Source organism: Helicoverpa zea, chromosome 27 (genome assembly GCF_022581195.2).
Source record: "Helicoverpa zea isolate HzStark_Cry1AcR chromosome 27, ilHelZeax1.1, whole genome shotgun sequence".
Taxonomy (NCBI): Eukaryota; Metazoa; Arthropoda; class Insecta; order Lepidoptera; family Noctuidae; genus Helicoverpa; species Helicoverpa zea.
The window spans coordinates 3,517,367-3,534,575 of NC_061478.1; the positions used below are offsets into that span (position 1 = coordinate 3,517,367).

Consider the following 17,209-nt stretch of genomic DNA (forward strand, 5'->3'; position numbering starts at 1 on the left):
GCAGCACCATTGGTCAACATACTTCACGTAATTAATTTCATATTCAAGTAAAACTTTTAGTTTCAGTATTTTATATGCACACGATTTCTGGTTAGACCGTAATAATCAAGTTTAAATAATCCTAGATTCGTTATTTATTTAACGAGTGTATTTCTTAGGATATCTACTATCGGCTCCCGGCTACCAATCACTTTCATAATCTGTTAATCATGTATCCCTATAGAATTCCTTAGCGCTACTATACTGGTGTAACTATCATTGCTCCTCCTTAACTTTATTTTTGTAGATCAATGAATTTAAGATTCATTGGATTCTCTTAATTTTTTTTACATCACCAGGAAAATTGTCACTTAAGTACCTAGTAAAAAACACGCGAAACAGTTTTAAGAGGTAAAAAAATAATAAACTTTATGTACCTATCCTACAAAACTAAGGCGTTATGACGTGACCACATAATTAGCTACAAGTCATACTTATAACAGTCTCAATGAATGCATGTTTACCAAAGCCGTGTTTGTTAAACTTACATTCACATACTACGTAAATATACATGCATGTACAAATATACTCAATTCAATTACACAAAACGTAAACATAGGTCATTACTTACGAGAAAACGGCATATCTCTCACTATAATCGTAAAAAACTAATCAGTTTGAAAGGCTCTGGAAAAGGTAGCTACCAATAGTAGTTTTCATTTTGATAAGGAAAATAAAACCTTGCCTCGCCACCTAGTTTTGTGAGTTTACTTTGGGGACTAAGTAACTACCTCTACTGTAACTAGGTAGGTATGTCTATCGGACTTTCATGGAATATGGGATCTCATTATTAATTACTTTGGTAAACAGGTAGATAGCCCAGCTAAGATGAGATCAAAGTCCTAATATATATCGTAATGCACTAGGTCCTACCTTTATCAAAAAAAATCTGCCCACTGCCGTCCCCGTTTCACATGGGTCTGTTAAAAATTCCTAAGTTTTTACCGCAGTTTTACAAGCGTCTCGAAAAAAATACTACCCCCTGCTGTATTTGATCGCATTACCGTCAAGATTGGGTATATACCTAAAGATAAAACCATAAGCTAATATTGCAACGTCATCTCATTCCAGAACCTTCCATTCGACATTCACAACCGCACGCGTCTGACCGTCAACTTCTTCTGGTTCGTGGGCACCGGTCTCGCAGCACCCTTCGTCGTGCTGTGGCACCAGATGAACAAGAACAGCACATAGATCAGAAATTAACTTGGTGAGTAATGTGCACCACTTTAAGTAAAGAAATTGGAGTCTTTTGCTGATAAAATTCTGTTAAAATTCGGCGGAAGACGAGAATTTGAAAGTGAAAACGATGAGTCCAGTCCTTCTTTTTAAATTAGATAACGAAACTTGATGTGACCCAGGACGCATCTCTCAATATAAGAAACAAATTACGTTCTAATCTACAATTTTATTTGTCTAAGAAAGAGAATAGTCTTATCACAGATTACTAAATAGTTATTATGTCTGTTTTCATCAAACACACGCACCACGACCTTTTTTTTGTCCCTGTAAAACGAAGTTATTAGCCTAATTGCTATTTGTTTGCGAATATTTGTGTCACCTACACCTATTATTGTTCGACAACACGCAAACATTCCTATGCCCTTATACAGGGCGGGGGTAGGCTAGAACTGTGGGATGCTTACACAACCTTTTTCATTGTTTATTCAAACCATTAGAATTTTTAATATTTATATGGTTCTGGCCTAAAGGGTCGACCAGTGGGTACTTATTTACTTTTGAAATTCTTGTTGCAAAAAAATATGGGACGAGATATTTACATAATAATGTTAGGTACTTAAGCAGTGATAAAGCCTAACGGTCTCCGTGTTTTAATTTTAGATAAAGGTAATTGTCATCAAGTCCGTTTTCCAATTATTTACCTACTTTTCAAAGCTGTATAAAGTTTGATCTTGAAATAAGATGTGACCACAGCAACTAGGTACAAAAACAATGTACGAAGCCTCATATAATACCCATATAGACAGTTTATTGCTCATTGTGTTCAGAGAAACATGAGCTTGACTTGAAGTCTGAATAACTTGATGTATGCCCTTGGCCAATGTGATTTGGATGAATGTACGTATTTGTCCCTTCATTTTGTAAATGATATGAAATCAACATTTCAATGCCTTCAGTAGCGGTAGGCAGTGTTTCTTGATCTTCTTTTGCGTTCCCTAAAACCTCACGAGACATCGTAATAAACCTAAAATTATAATTATTTTTCCAGGTAACTTCTGCTGGAGCTGGAGTTGGTTACGTAAATAATGAAAAAAATACTGTTACTATGTAGATAAATCTCAAATATAACATAGAAAATACTAGAAGCAGTTTCATTTTTCCTAAAATAATAGTCGCGTTCATTTCAGAATCTACCAAAAAATTAAAAACATTGGGAGTATCGGGAACGCAGTGGTAGTTTCGATTAAAAGTTCACCACTTTTCGTGAAGGAAATCGAATTTTCTGTTTTTCGCGAGATTTGTCAAGGAAATCTTGTAATAACAAAATGTTTGCTCCCTTAGCTCGTATTTCAAACAAACTTGGCAGGAATGCCATCACCACCATGGTGAGGAACCACTCCCACGGTGGTGTCCCTGGCGAGGTAAGTTCTATATTCAAAATTTTACGTCATTACATAATCTTAGAATGCGTCAATTGTTTTTATTATAGTTAAATTAATATCTAATTAATAACGCTCCTGTAAATCCAAACCAATTTCTATAAAATAACCATTAAAATAGTACACATGAATTGCAAAGTTCATTACCCAAATGTCATAGGTTAGGTTCTATCAAGACAAAAAATATTGATTCTCTTATTTCATCAAACTACATACTTCAGTTAACTACAATAGGCAAATTATGTAAAAGAAAACGAGCAATAGCAATCACAAATGCCTCTTAAGTAAACAGGAAACTAGCAGTCAATGTAAACATCATTTATTTTTACTTTTTTTAGTACATGCTTAATAAAATGTCTACCTAAAATGTTTCAGAACCTGCCCTTCGACATCTCCAACCGCTACAAGCTGACTGTCTACTTCATTGCATTCTTCGGCTCCGGTCTGGCTGCTCCTTACCTCATCTGCCGTCACCAGCTTCTGAAGAAGTAATTATTAATTATTATGGCTTATTTAGTCTATGGTTAAATTAATAAGGCTTATTGGTCAGCCTGTTTGTTGTCCCACTGCAAGGCATGTGGAAAGACTATATACAGGAAGCCAATCCCAGCATAGTTGGTTAAAGGCTCAGGAGTTGATGATGAAAGGCACAGACTTGTACTCACACAGAAGAAACCAAATTTAATCACCACGCTTGGCCAATGAAAATTGGCAATTACAGACAAGTCCAATGTTTTCCTTCACCCTTATTTGGTCACTTTGTGTCCAAGATATGCTTAGAAAAAGGGTTCATTCGTTTTCGAACATTGGGTCTAGTCTGATCAGGAATAAATCCTACAGTCTCTTACTTGAGAGGCTGGTGCTTTAACCAATAGATCACCACAACTTAAACAAAATGAGGTTTATGTAAATATTTACTCATTGTTGATTGATCTTTGCAAAACTAAGATCATTGAGGCAGTCATTAAATGTACATAGATGAAATCATAATTGTTCATGTATTTATTTGCATTTATTTCTGTTTTACAGGTAAGGTTCTAGCATCCACGTTGCCGCATCAAAATGTATTAGGATTAAGCTAGCAAACTGTATATTTTAATCATAATTTATGATTTAATAAATTCCGTTTAGAGTTACTGGTTGTTTGTTATATTTTACTATACAATTTTTCTCAATAAGTACCTTTGGTCCTACCTATGTTCATCATAGTTTTTACTTAAAAAGCTTGGAACTTAGTTATGGGTTTGTTACATTTGGTACATCCAAATGAACTTGACATTGATATCAGGCCAATGATTTTCTTTTACAGAACCTGTTAGATTGAGTAAAGAAATAAATTCAGTGGATTATAGAGATGAGTCCGATATCATGTCACATGTTAAAATCATCGATATTTTAAAATCATTTCATCATGCAATGACAACGACAAAATCATCAATGCTTTTAAATCATTACTCGAATCGAATGACAATGAATGAATTGAATGCCAACTTCGGTGATTTTCGGCCGTTTCGCTCGGCCCCGCTCGGGTGTGCTCGGTCGCAATCGCAATGCGCAGCGGCGGCCCGGCGGCGGGCGGTTCGAATCGCAACGTTGCGACACTTATGTGTGACTGTTGCGAGGCTTGCCCGATCGTATGACTGGGCGCACGGAACGGCAACAATTCTTTCACTTCGTTGTTTAAGTTTGCGCGCGAACTTGACTCGAAAGGTTGTTTTTTTGTGAATCATTGTTTTGGATTGAACTTTTGATTAGGAAAGGACGAGCATCCTTACCTAATTTTATTTTACGCGTACGAACTTACGAAGTACGTAGTGTAATTTGTTAATTGACTTATGCCGTAGTAAATATTGAAGTGTATTACAAATTTTAAAACCAAGTTAGTATTTGCAGTTTGTGCCTAAAATATTAAAAACGTATGGTAGGTACTTAACGTTCTTATTTAATGAGTGGTTACAGTTTACCTAAATACCTATTAATAAAAAATGGCATCAACTTTAAGAAAAACATCCAACGTCTGGGTACATTTTGACATTGAATCCGTTGGTGAAAAGACAGCAGTGTGTAAACTGTGCAGGGTAAAATTATCCTATAAAACTTCCTCAACAAATTTAAAAAAACATATTTTAAGAAAACATCCTACGGTTGAAATTCAAGATGAACGTAGGAACATGGGTATGCACCAAAACAGTTCAGAACAACGTTTGGAACAGGAAGCTGGCCCTTCTAATCAAGCAGGATCCCAAAATCTGACTCAACAGTCTGTTGTTGCTTCTTCTGCTAGTCACTCAGCCGAGGGTAATCCGTTGCCACAACCACACATTATCCAGCAGTCTTTAGTTCGACAACCTACAATAGCTCAATTTACACAGAGAAAAAAAATTACACCATCTGAACAGGAAAGGTTGAATAGACTACTTATGAAATTGTTCATGTTAGATTTTCAACCATTCAGTATTGTGGAAGACGAGGGCTTTGTTGCATTTGTTCATGGTCTAAATCCCATTTACCAACTACCTAGTCGTAAGTACCTTTCAAACACTTTACTGCCATCAATGTACCAGCAAGTTTTTAATGAAACAAAAACAAAAATGACTGAAGAAGCAAAAAGTGTATGCCTTACCACAGACTGCTGGACATCAAAAGCAAATGAGTCATATATGGCCATAACAGCTCATTACATCGATCAAAACTATATTTTGAAGTCGCTTCTCCTGCAGTGTGAAGTCCTCCCTGGACATCATACCGCCATAAACTTAGCAGCTCAATTAAGAAAATGTGCATCGACTTGGAACATTACAGACAAAATTACCATAGTTGTGTCTGACAACGCGAGTAACATAGTCTCCGCTATCACGACTGAGCTGAATTGGCGCCATTTTGGGTGTTATGCACACAGTTTAAATTTAATTGTCAAGAGTGGATTAAGCGTTGAAAATTTGCAACAGACAATCACCAAAGTGAAGAACATTGTATCTTTTTACAAACGTAGCCCTTTGGCCACAGAAAAGTTTGTAAAATATCAGGTCCAACAATCGGAGGCAAAAACAGCAAAAAAACTCACTCAGTCTGTGGAAACTCGATGGAACTCTGACTTTCATATGCTGCAAAGGTTTCTTGAACTTAGAGAGGCTGTAACTGCAACACTTCCACTCAGCAACTTCAAAGGTACATATCTTGAAGACAATGATTGGAAAATTATTCAAGATTTGCAGTGCGTGCTTAAACCCTTCGATGAAGTGTCTACGCGTATGAGTGGAGAAAAATATTTGACGGGTGGAGAAGTGATTCCAATCACACAGTGTCTTTTGCAAACATTAGAAACTCTAGAGTTGAGAGAGTTGCATGATGTTGTGAAATTGGTTTTAAAAAAGCTAAAAAAGGAAACTTCGGAAAGGTTTCGCAATTTGGAATTTAGCAGAACACTTGCACTATCAACTTTTTTAGATCCGAGGTTTAAAATTTTCATGTTTCCACAACATCTGGCTGAAGAAACGAAAAAAGTTGTCATCGAATTGGTAGCTGCGTCAATTGCAAAAACTAAACAATTAACTACTCCAACCCTAGCTACGACACAAAACTCGGGAAGTAATACTGAACCATCCATATGGAATTTATATAGGACAGCAATTGCGAAAATAGAGCCTAAAGGAACCCCGTTATCAAGAGCGATAGCGGAAGTTCAAAGGTACCTAGACGATGACATCCTTCTAATGGGATCGGAACACGACACTCCACTTCAGTGGTGGAAAAACCACGAACATGTTTACCCAAATTTGACGAAATTAGTTTTTACTAAGTGCTGTGTGCTGGCAACATCAGTGCCTTGTGAAAGGGTATTTTCACGAGCTGGTACCATGGTATCCGAAAGACGCACTCGCCTAGGAGTTTCAAAAGTAAAACAGCTTATGTTTTTAAACGTCAATTGTAGCCAATGAATAGGCACAACAGGCAAGAAAATGTAAATATTTGTAGATATACACATAAAAAAAAAAAAAAAACAAAAAAAAAACAAAAAGCAAAAAAAAAAAAAAAAAAAAATAGGTACCAAGAAGTAAGTACCTCAATTTAATCATTGTAAATATACCAATCTTTTAAATGCGCCAAAGAAAAGCAAAATGATATTATATTTTTATTAGGTACCAGTATTATTTTGCTAGTCTTTGCCAGTCCTAAGCCTGGACAAAGCATGAAGGTAAGATTGGAATATTACTTGTAGGAAAGGTGCGTTGGTATTTACGCAACCAAGTTTTTACGCCTACTACTAAATAACAAATGATAAAGTCACTAAGCCTTTACACCGTTCCGCGATCATTTCATTTCATCTACTCATTCATTAAATCATTACTCATAATTGAAGTGCCGTGGCCCGTGATGTGCTCAAACAAAAATCATTGATGATTTTGTCATTGTTCCTGTCATCGATATTTTTTTGTCATTGTCACGCAGTCATTGATACAGAAAAATCATCACTCAGCCCATCGCTAGTGGATTATGGCCTGAAATTGCGTGGTATCTTGGTATGGTTGGTACTTAAGGGTCATTGCATAGTTTCACAAGAGTCTTGCCAGTAAAGTAAACCTTCGTCATATAACTCATAAACCAAATCAGATCAGTAGAAAGAAAGGCCTTAAATTCTGAGGGCCGACAAAACTAATGACAAAGATCTAAAGTAGTTAAACTTCAGCTTATTTATTGACCTAATGCTTAAAATGCCCGAATCCCCTTCCGCAATAACAAAAAAAATATATAGTGTCAAATCGCTTTTTTAGGGTTCCGTAGCCAAAATGGCAAAAACGGAACGCTTATAGTTTCGTCATGTCCGTCTGTCCGTCTGTCACAGCCGATTTACTCGGAAACTATAAGTACTACAGTGATGAAATTTGATGGGAATATGTGTTGTATGAACCGCTACAAAAATATGACACTAAATAGTAAAAAAAAGAATTGGGGGTGGGGCCCCCCATACATGTAACTGAGGGATGAAATTTTTTTTTTCGATGTACATACCCGTGTGGGGTATCAATGGAAAGGTCTTTTAAAATGATATAAAGTTTTCTAAAAAACATTTTTCTTAAAGTGAACGGTTTTTGAGATATCAGCTCTCAAAGTCGTAAAAAGTATGTCCCCCCCCCCTCTATTTTTATAACTACGGGGTATAAAATTCTAAAAAAAATAGAGGTGATGCATGCTAATTAACTCTTTCAACGATTTTTGGTTTGATCAAAGTATCTCTTATAGTTTTTGAGATAGGTTGATTTAACTGTAATTTACGGAACCCTTCGTGCACGAGTCCGACTCGCACTTGGCCGGTTTTGTCACTGTCACTGTCATCTTTTGACATTAAAAATTGTTTTGTTTTGTGAAGCGTCGGTTTTGTGTTGGCGATTTTCCATTAAAATGTTTATTTAACGAAGTCTTTGAACTGAATACTGTGTGCGAGAAATGTTTTTCATCAAGAATTTATGAGTATAAATGTGTATTCGTCTTAGAAACATTCAACCGGTAACCTAAAAGTGGATCAACAATGTCTGAAACATCTTGTTATATCCTCGACAATGGGGGCTACACTGCCAAGGTGGGGTTCTCCAACATGGAGCCAAAGGTAGTCCCCAACTGCATCATGAAAGCCAAGTCGGAAAGACGGCGTCCATTCATTGGGTCACAGATAGATGACTGTCGCGATGCGTCTGGACTATTCTACATTCTTCCTTTCCAAAGAGGTTTTCTTATCAACTGGGATACACAAAAAACTGTTTGGGACTACATGTTTAGCAAGGAATGCTGCCCCGTCAACTTTAATGAGACACCTTTGATTATAACAGAGCCATTATTTAACTTTGCCTCCATACAGGAGGCTATGACTGAGATTTTCTTTGAAGAATACGAATGTACGTCGTTATTAAGAATAAATGCTACGGATTTAGCTGATTACAAGTACAGGAAAGATCATAAAAACAAATGCACACTTGTAGTTGACACTGGTTACAGTTTTACAAATATAGTTCCTTATATTGATGGCAAAAAGTACCGGGAGGGCATAAGACGGATAGATGTGGGTGGGAAAGTGCTGACAAACCATTTGAAAGAGGTTCTATCATATAGACAGCTGAATGTTATGGATGAGACTTTTGTAATTAACCAGGCAAAGGAGGATTCATGTTTTGTATCTCAAGATTTTTTAGCTGATATGGAAATTGCAAGAAAGAAGGGTGAGTTTTATTTTATTTTAAGAAAGTATTGTGCTACCCAGTAACTGGGTTGCGGTTGCTTGATAGGCAAGGGCTCCAATGTCCATGGATAACATGGTGACCTGATATCCAGCTGTGTCTAGTCTTACAGCAAGGGTTTTAATAAAGAATTTTAAGAAGAACCTATATGGCATAAAATGTTGCTCCATAGTTTTAGGATTTATGCAATTTGTGCAGAGGATGAGTTACTTGAGGTGATGTCATTGCAAGATAGGAAGGTATGGAAGAAAATATGCTACGCTAACCCCAAATAATTAAAACTAGACCACTGAGGTCATTTCTTCCTTTTTTTCTGGCACCCATCAACATATTCATGAAATTGGTTGATATGTGAGGGCGAGTGCATATGCTGCTGCCATTTAATTTTCGATTTAAAACGATTTCAAGTAAATATATACAAACTTGTATTGCATCTGCAGTACTTGCCGTTGGCAGTTGCGGTCAGCAGCTCGCTCCTAAAATGTACCTTTACACAGGCTTGTACTTATACAGGATTATTTATTTATTTAATAGTTTTTGTACACATAAAAACACAAACAAGAATAAATAATAGAAACAATTGTACTAGGGCACAGCTTATATCTAAAGAAATTTCTTCCAGCAGGCCCGTTATGGGAGAGTTAGAATAAGATTATTTATTTATTACTCCATGGAAGGTTTATAGCTATATAAAAAATTAACAGCAGAAATCAATTATTATTTTACTAACGTGTCAACGCTCGTACGAGCCGCATTTTTACGTGCTTTAGGCGTCGTCGTCCTAATTGACAGAGATCGTACGATGACACGATGCGTTCTCGTCGTGCGATGAGTTCAAACATACAGATTTCATCAGAGTGTCCTATTTGAACCTCACAAGTAATCGTGCGAGCACATGAAATGCTTAATATCGATCGTACGATACGTTTGATCGTGCGACCATATAATCAAAGCAATAGATCTCTTTTGAGTGTCCTAATTGGTTACATACGCGATGCATCGACGCGCGAAGGGCGCGGGACGAAAGGCAAAAACTGTGCATCTCTATAAAGAGCCATCGTTAAAGTGGCGTAAGCGCGACGCCAGCCATCGAGCGACGGCATCGCACGATAGACATCGCGCGATCTATCGGTATATATCGGTCCTTCTTCTAATCTTTCAGGTTCATGGTTCTGACTGCGCGTAATCACAGTCAAACATGCACAAAGATATTTGAGGTCTACTAATTTTACATGTCTTCCGAAAAAATCCACCATGATCGATCCTCGAGCTTCTCCCTAATTATTACACTAAAAATTTTGCACATAGACGCCAGTTGTTCATTAAACCCTTAATTTCAAATTACAGGTCCAGAAAACACGATAGTCAAAGACTACGTTCTGCCAGACTACACGTCAATCCGGCGCGGGTTTCTACGAGACATCGTCAAACCGGACGAAGAATTAGAACAGCAAACTCTTCGGCTAAACAACGAGAGATTCGCTATACCTGAACTGCTATTCCACCCTTCAGACGTGGGCATCCCTCAAATGGGCATACCAGAAGCTATCATGAATTCAATAACAGCCTGCCCAGAGGAACATACAGAGAGTTTGTTAGAAAATATCGTTTTGTATGGAGGTAATGCTATGTTCCCTGGTTTCCGAGACAGGGTCTACAATGAGGTCCGATCCTTCGCTTTGGATCATTTTGATGTCAACGTTACAAAAGCGGAAAACCCTTTGACTTATGCCTGGGAGGGGGGAAAGCAGATATTCCGAGATCCTGATTTCTATTCGTTTTGTGTGACGAAGGAAGAATATGAAGAAGAAGGGAAGGCATTAGCTTTCGAAAGATTCGATATATAACGTCGAAAACGAGCGAGGAAGTCTTCAGATTAAGTCTTCTGTCGCTCGGTAAAAGTTTTCGGTCGAACAGTGAGGACATTGTCGAAAGTGTATTTGTGAAGGATAGCTAAGACATATGTTATGAATATGAATAATGATGTATTAATTATGATGATAGCAATATAATCATATTTTTGCGTATTTATGTCTTTTTATTTTATTTTTATATTTGAGTGAGTGCATGACGAAAACAGATACTGGTGCAGAGCACCACATATAGTGCTGCCCAATGTGCCCCAACGCCTGCACAGCGAAAAAACTGTCCGCCTCTGGCAATGCTGGAAAACATAAACAAGGCGTAGCTTTAGCGATAGCGGAAGTGATAGCTGTAGCAATAGATTTCCAAGCGGTCATTGATGCGATAGGACGTGGACTGCGATAGGCTGATGATGATGATGATGATGATGATGATTGATGCGAGCATAGCTCAGTAGGTGTAGTAAATAATAAGAGTGGACTGTATAACATGTAAATACATGTATTAACTTTAGACAATACAATGGAGTAAATAAGAAATTAAAGTTATAGGAATTAAAGAACTGGTGGTGGAGAGTGGGCCAGAGGTCCAGAGTAGATTAGAGGCGGCTGAGTCTGGAGACAGTAGGTTTAAAGGTGAGCAGGAGCAAAACCGAATACCTTCATTGTGAAGTTGGCGGTATGTCAGGACCCATGACCATAACCCTAGCCGGCATGCCCCTACCAGTCTGCTCCGACTTCCGGTACCTTGGTTCACTCGTCGAAAGTGACGGTGAGGTGAACAGGGACGTTACGCATCGGATCAATACCTACTGGATGGATGAAGTGGCGACAGGTAACTAGCGCTATCTGTGACCCGCGGAAGCCCCTCAAACTGAAGGGCAAAATTTACAAATCCGTCATAAGACCTGTCGTCCTGTATGGATCGGAGTGTTGGGCATTGAAAAAGAGGGATGAGAAGAGAGTGCATGTAGCAGAAATGAGAATTCTGAGATGGATAAGTGGTGTTACAAGAATGGATAAAGTGAGGAATGATTACATTAGAGGAAGTCTGAAAGTAGCGCCAGTTACAGAAAAGATGAAAAGGAGAAGATTGTCATAGTATGGGCATGTAATGAAGATGATACGCATGCAACAAAGTGTGTGCTAAGTATGAATGAAGATGGATGGAGAGGAAGAGGAAGACCTAAGAAAAGATGGATGGATTGCCTGAAAGATGATATGAATAGGAAGGGCCAGTATGACGAGTGACAGGGGAAAATGGAATAAAATGACATATTGCGCCGACTCCAAGTAAAATTGGGAACAGGGCAGGAGAAAGAAGAGGAATTAAAGAACGCATGCGTGCGGCCGGTGCGCATAAGCAAGGTTTGACCTCTGGACCCGGCGCATACACGGCGAGCCGTTGTACCACGACGTCACAGTCGCCAAAAAAATAGACAACTTGAGAACCAACCTCTTTCTTTTTTTAAGTCGGTTAATAAATAGAAAGCTACAGGAAATACGTTTGTAGTCGAGCAAAAAGGTCCAATTAACAAAATGGCCAGTAACTTTCAAGCCAAAAACAACTGGCCAATAAACAAACCCAGACGTTCTACAAAAATATAAATCTGTCAAAATTGCTTTCAAAAATCATTTAATTCAACAAACCGTTGCTGAACGGATCAAATTATAATGTTACTCACTATTGTTGCAAGATATTTACGACGAGGCATTACTACCACGCCTCCACTGCTCCAACAGCGAAGCTTGGTGAAATTGAAGAAATTACAAGCCGATTTTCAATGCGAAGATGGACGCCCTGTATTTTTGAAGGGTGGGTTTTGTGATCGGATCTTGTATGGTATTACTCTAATAGCTTGCGCTTTTGGTCTATTTTACGTCGTTGCTACTATTTATGATAATGCGAAACCTCCTTCCTGGAAGACGGTCTGTTAAATTATGAAATAAAGATATTTATTCCTTATTTCGGTTGTTTTATGTGTGTGATTGGATTGTAATGGTAGGTTGACACGTGAAAGATTCCAATGCCTCTCATCAGGCACCTATGTACTGAGACGAGCACGGTGTGATTTCGATGATTCGTTGTCGATTTGTCTTCAACTCAAATAGCAGATTAAATTACAGAACTAAAGTATGATTCTATAACTGCTCAACAGTAGATATAATAGTCGAATGGTAGTGAGATAATAATACTACCAGACAGTGGCGGGGCAAGACCTAAATTTGATGTGGGCAAGACAGAGTGCTTAGTGCGAGTTTTCGTGAATTTTTTTACGGACTCACGTGAGAGCGCGTATACTAAGATTTGTATGCAGTGTTGCCAACTTAGTGGATTTTCCACTAATACTGGTGGTTTAAGTCCCCTATTTAGTGGCGAAATGTTGAAAGTACTGCGGGTCAAGTAGCGAAATGTAAGTTTTGTGGTACAACTTTAAGGAGTTACTATGGAGATTTGAAGTCTCACGGAATGTCAAAAAAGCATCTACAAAACAAAAAGGTGAACGACTAGAGTCTGGCCAACGAAAGCTGACCACGAATTAATTTCTAAAGTTTTGATATGGCAATATTTTAGAACTGTCAAAATTGTCCCATTGACGTTTCTTAATAAAGTCGGTTTGTTATTTTATTTCATCCTATTTTCATTGGTTTTGTGCATTGACATATAACTATAGGGACAGGAAATGTCACGAAAAAAACGTGCACACCTACTGTCAGTCTGCAGTCGTAACTAAAATGGCTGCCATTACTAGGGTTGTACCGCTACCGGATTCAACAAATATCGATATTGTATTCTAGTTAGAAGTATGTGCGAGTCTTACTGGGTGCATAAAAATAACCGAGTATAAATAATCTCTTCGTCATAGAACTAACTATCACATTAACTTCACTGATACTAATAACCTCAACAACATCAACCAAATGGGAGGAGTCATTTCAGTAGGGTGATACCTATGAAAAAAAAAAAAAAACAGGCAAAGTAATTATTTATTATTTCAAATAGCCCTATGAAAGTTCTTTCACGTCAGACTAGTTGCAGGGTGCCAAAGATTCGGTCCTATGAAGAAGAATCCGCAAGAAACGCCATAAGGAGATACTCTCTTAAAAAAAATACAATAATTTAAAATCGTTTTCAAGCTATTCATGAGAAAGTTATATAATGCAAATGGAGCTAATTATGTATTAATCGATTGTACAAAACAATTTTAGTGCTAAGAAAAAAATATTTATACAATTCGAAATCTATACTCGGTAACTAAGTTCTCAAGCAAATATTGCAACTTGCATTCCGATTTGCTCGTCTGTGCGGAAGCACTGCCGTGCCCGTGGTCGCCGTAGAAGCATCATGTGAAAATAAAAAGGCAAAACATATTATTTTCAATAAAATATGTCTTTAAAATCCTGAATTTTATAATACGCCTTTTTAATCAAAATGTTTTTAACTGATGTTTTGTTGAAAATAATACACAACTCTGAGGGCTCAGTGTCTTAGGGACAGTAAGTTCTGATGTTAAAATTTGTAAAAGCAGACTTATTAAGTGCATATTATATCGATACTATTATGACAACTGCACAGCACTATGCCAATATAACATGTTATTGTAAACAACATTTATTTCTAAATATAGGTTTTTATATAGAAATAAACCAAAATATAAGTACTTTCACCATCAATTCATGTTCCCGTAACATATTTTTTATAAAATGTGAATTATTTTATGTAGTTTCTAGCAAAAATAGGTTCCTAACCTGTGTAAAGACAATCCAGCTTGATTTTGGTGCTTCCTAGCACCACACTTCACAATACAACACATAGGCATATTCGTTGATTATTTCACTATTGAAATAGTAAAGTCTTAAAAGTAAACACGAGTGATATTCTATAAAATAGCAAAAATAAGTCACGAAGAGCACCTATTTGACAGCACAACTACCATGACATATATGGCCAGATATGGCACGCAGAAGGATTTCAAAAGTAAATGTCACCATTTTACGCAATCACAAAAATATTGTTGTCCCTGTTTTCAAATACACTTATCTGCTTAGAAAGAGTGAGACAGAACTATGTTGCATAGTTTGTTTCATATTTATATAACTATAGATACGTCAATATCAAAACGGCGTCTCCTTATATTATTCTAAGCTCGATGGTTTTGTGTAAAATAATGCCGAAAACAATCAAAAGTTCGACGAGAAAGCTTCTATTTACTATGATTGACAAATATAAAGACCTACAAAGTGATTTGAATCAGAAATTTGCAGAGAAAATACGACGACTGGATTCAATCATTTCACTTTTAGGTTAGTTTTTTGAATTTCCATTGAAACATCTTGATACTTTTGACTTATTTGCAAAAAACGCAATAGTTTTCACGGTGTATCTACTTTTCAGATAATATTAACGGGGACAACGGCAACGAGGAAACAAAACTTACAATTGCGGAAACAGTAAAGAAATTGAAAACTCTCGAAAATAATGAAATGTTTGCAAGTGAAACACAGTACTTAGAAAAAATATCTTCAATGACAGGTTCACTACATTAATTAAAAAATTATAGATTTATCAGTCAACTTATAAGATCTATGCTTTGAGAAAAAAATGTCTTAAACCAAATGTTTTTTTTTTGTTTTTTATATATTATTGGTCTTATGGGTATTATGGTATTATTATACTCTTACACAATTTTTGTACTTGTTCTTTTCAGATATAAGTGTGAAGACCTTAAGAAGAATTAAAATTGAAGGGTCTAAAAATCAAGGACAGTGGGATACTCCAGGAAAAAAACGTCCACATTCAGCAACAGTTTCTAATTTGGATAATTTTGACATTTCTGCTATAAGAAACAAAATAAACTCATTTTATGCAGTAAAAAAACAAGTCCCAACACTGAGAAGCCTGCACAATGAACTGAAGGAAGCAATTGGATTTATGGGATGTCGTGAAACCCTTAGAAATGTTTTACATAAGAACGGATTTGACTTCCAAAACAATAAAAATGAACGGGCTTTACTCACAGAAAAATATGAAATTGCAGCATGGAGACACAGATTCTTGAGAACAATACATCAAAAGAGACTAGAAGGTAAACAGATTATTTACCTTGATGAGACATATGTACATCAGAACTATAAAGTCAAAAAATCGTGGCAAGGACCTTCAACAAGTGGTGTCACAACAAAAATTTCATCGGGTAAAAGGCATATCATTGTGCATGCGGGATCGGAGGAAGGATTCGTGCCAGGCGCATTATTGGTATTTAGTACAAAATCCAAATCAGCTGACTACCATGATGATATGAATTCTACCAACTTCATGAAATGGTTTGAAGAAATGTTGCTACCAAATCTCACAAAACCCAGCGTACTTGTGATGGACAATGCAAGTTATCATGTAAAACAAGTGAACAAACCCCCTACTATGTCTGATTCTAAATCTAATCTCCGTATATGGCTTCAAGAGAATAATATTCATTTTGAAGAATATCATACGAAATCAGAACTAATGTGTCTAGTGAAAGATAATAAACCTGCAGTTATTTACGAAGCAGAAGAAGCCCTAAAAAAATACAGTCATATCTTGAATCACGAAATTTTGTTGCTGCCACCGTATCATTGCGACCTCAACGCCATTGAGCTTGTATGGAGTGAGGCAAAGAGAAAAGTGGCAAGTAGAAATATAGGTATACCAGGGTCGGAAATGCAAAATTTAATAAAAGAATGTTTTGCATCAATAACGGCCAATGACTGGAAGAAGTACACCGATCATGTACTTCATGTTGAAGAGCAATACAAATTAAGGGATCGTCTTATTGATACCGAACTTGAACCCTTCATAATAAATGTTGGAGGCACTAGCAGTAGCAGTGAAGCCAATTCTATAATATCAGGTGTAGAGTACTTGGAATCCGATTTCAATTATGACTCCTAACTCCTTCATTGTGTTGATATAGTTGTATCGGTGCTATCTATTCCATCGAATAAACGTTTTGTAATAACTTTTTTTTTAATTCATCCCTGTGGACTTCAATGCATGCAGAAGTTAAAAAATGCCATACCCTGGCTATGCTATGGCATTTTTAGGGTTTCGTACCCAAAGGGTAAAACGGGACCTTATTGTTTTCGCTCCTCTGTCCGTCCGTCCGTCCGTCTGTCACCAGGCTGTATCTCATGGACCGTGATAGTTAGAGAGTTGAAATTTTCACGGATGATGTATTTCTGTTGCCGCTATACCAACAAATACTGAAAACTAGAATAAAATAAATATTTCGGGGGGCTCCCATACTCATTTTTGCTCGATATCTATATATAAATATATGTATGTTTATAGAATAATAGTTTGGATGGTACGGAACTCTACGAGCGCGAGTCCGACTCGCACTTGGCCGGTTTTTAAATAATGTTATTACAGTCGTAATGTTCTGATATGAAACACTGATATAAATATCGCTATAAA

At 37.0% G+C, this 17,209-nt stretch overlaps 3 protein-coding genes and 1 long non-coding RNA gene across 4 annotated transcripts; all 4 read left to right on the forward strand.

Moving 5' to 3' along the window:
- Positions 1–2,458: 2,458 nt before the first annotated feature.
- LOC124643427 lies at positions 2,459–3,796 on the forward strand. The gene is made up of 3 exons (XR_006985943.1): positions 2,459–2,642; positions 3,036–3,148; positions 3,690–3,796. It is a non-coding gene; the product is annotated as an uncharacterized LOC124643427 (long non-coding RNA).
- Positions 3,797–4,014: 218 nt separating this feature from the next.
- LOC124643441 (zinc finger BED domain-containing protein 4-like) lies at positions 4,015–6,614 on the forward strand. Its single transcript, XM_047182429.1, has one exon. It carries the CDS (start codon positions 4,646–4,648, stop codon positions 6,596–6,598), a length of 1,953 nt encoding a protein of 650 aa, XP_047038385.1. The 5' UTR covers positions 4,015–4,645; the 3' UTR covers positions 6,599–6,614.
- Positions 6,615–7,988: 1,374 nt separating this feature from the next.
- LOC124643483 (actin-related protein 6) lies at positions 7,989–10,917 on the forward strand. The gene is made up of 2 exons (XM_047182478.1): positions 7,989–8,872; positions 10,238–10,917. Exons 1-2 carry the CDS (start codon positions 8,188–8,190, stop codon positions 10,735–10,737), a joined length of 1,185 nt encoding a protein of 394 aa, XP_047038434.1. The 5' UTR covers positions 7,989–8,187; the 3' UTR covers positions 10,738–10,917.
- Positions 10,918–14,910: 3,993 nt separating this feature from the next.
- Positions 14,911–16,751, forward strand: LOC124643478. Its single transcript, XM_047182469.1, has 2 exons — positions 14,911–15,057; positions 15,149–16,751. Exon 2 carries the CDS (start codon positions 15,686–15,688, stop codon positions 16,682–16,684), a length of 999 nt encoding a protein of 332 aa, XP_047038425.1. The 5' UTR covers positions 14,911–15,057; positions 15,149–15,685; the 3' UTR covers positions 16,685–16,751.
- The last annotated feature ends 458 nt before the right edge of the window (positions 16,752–17,209 follow it).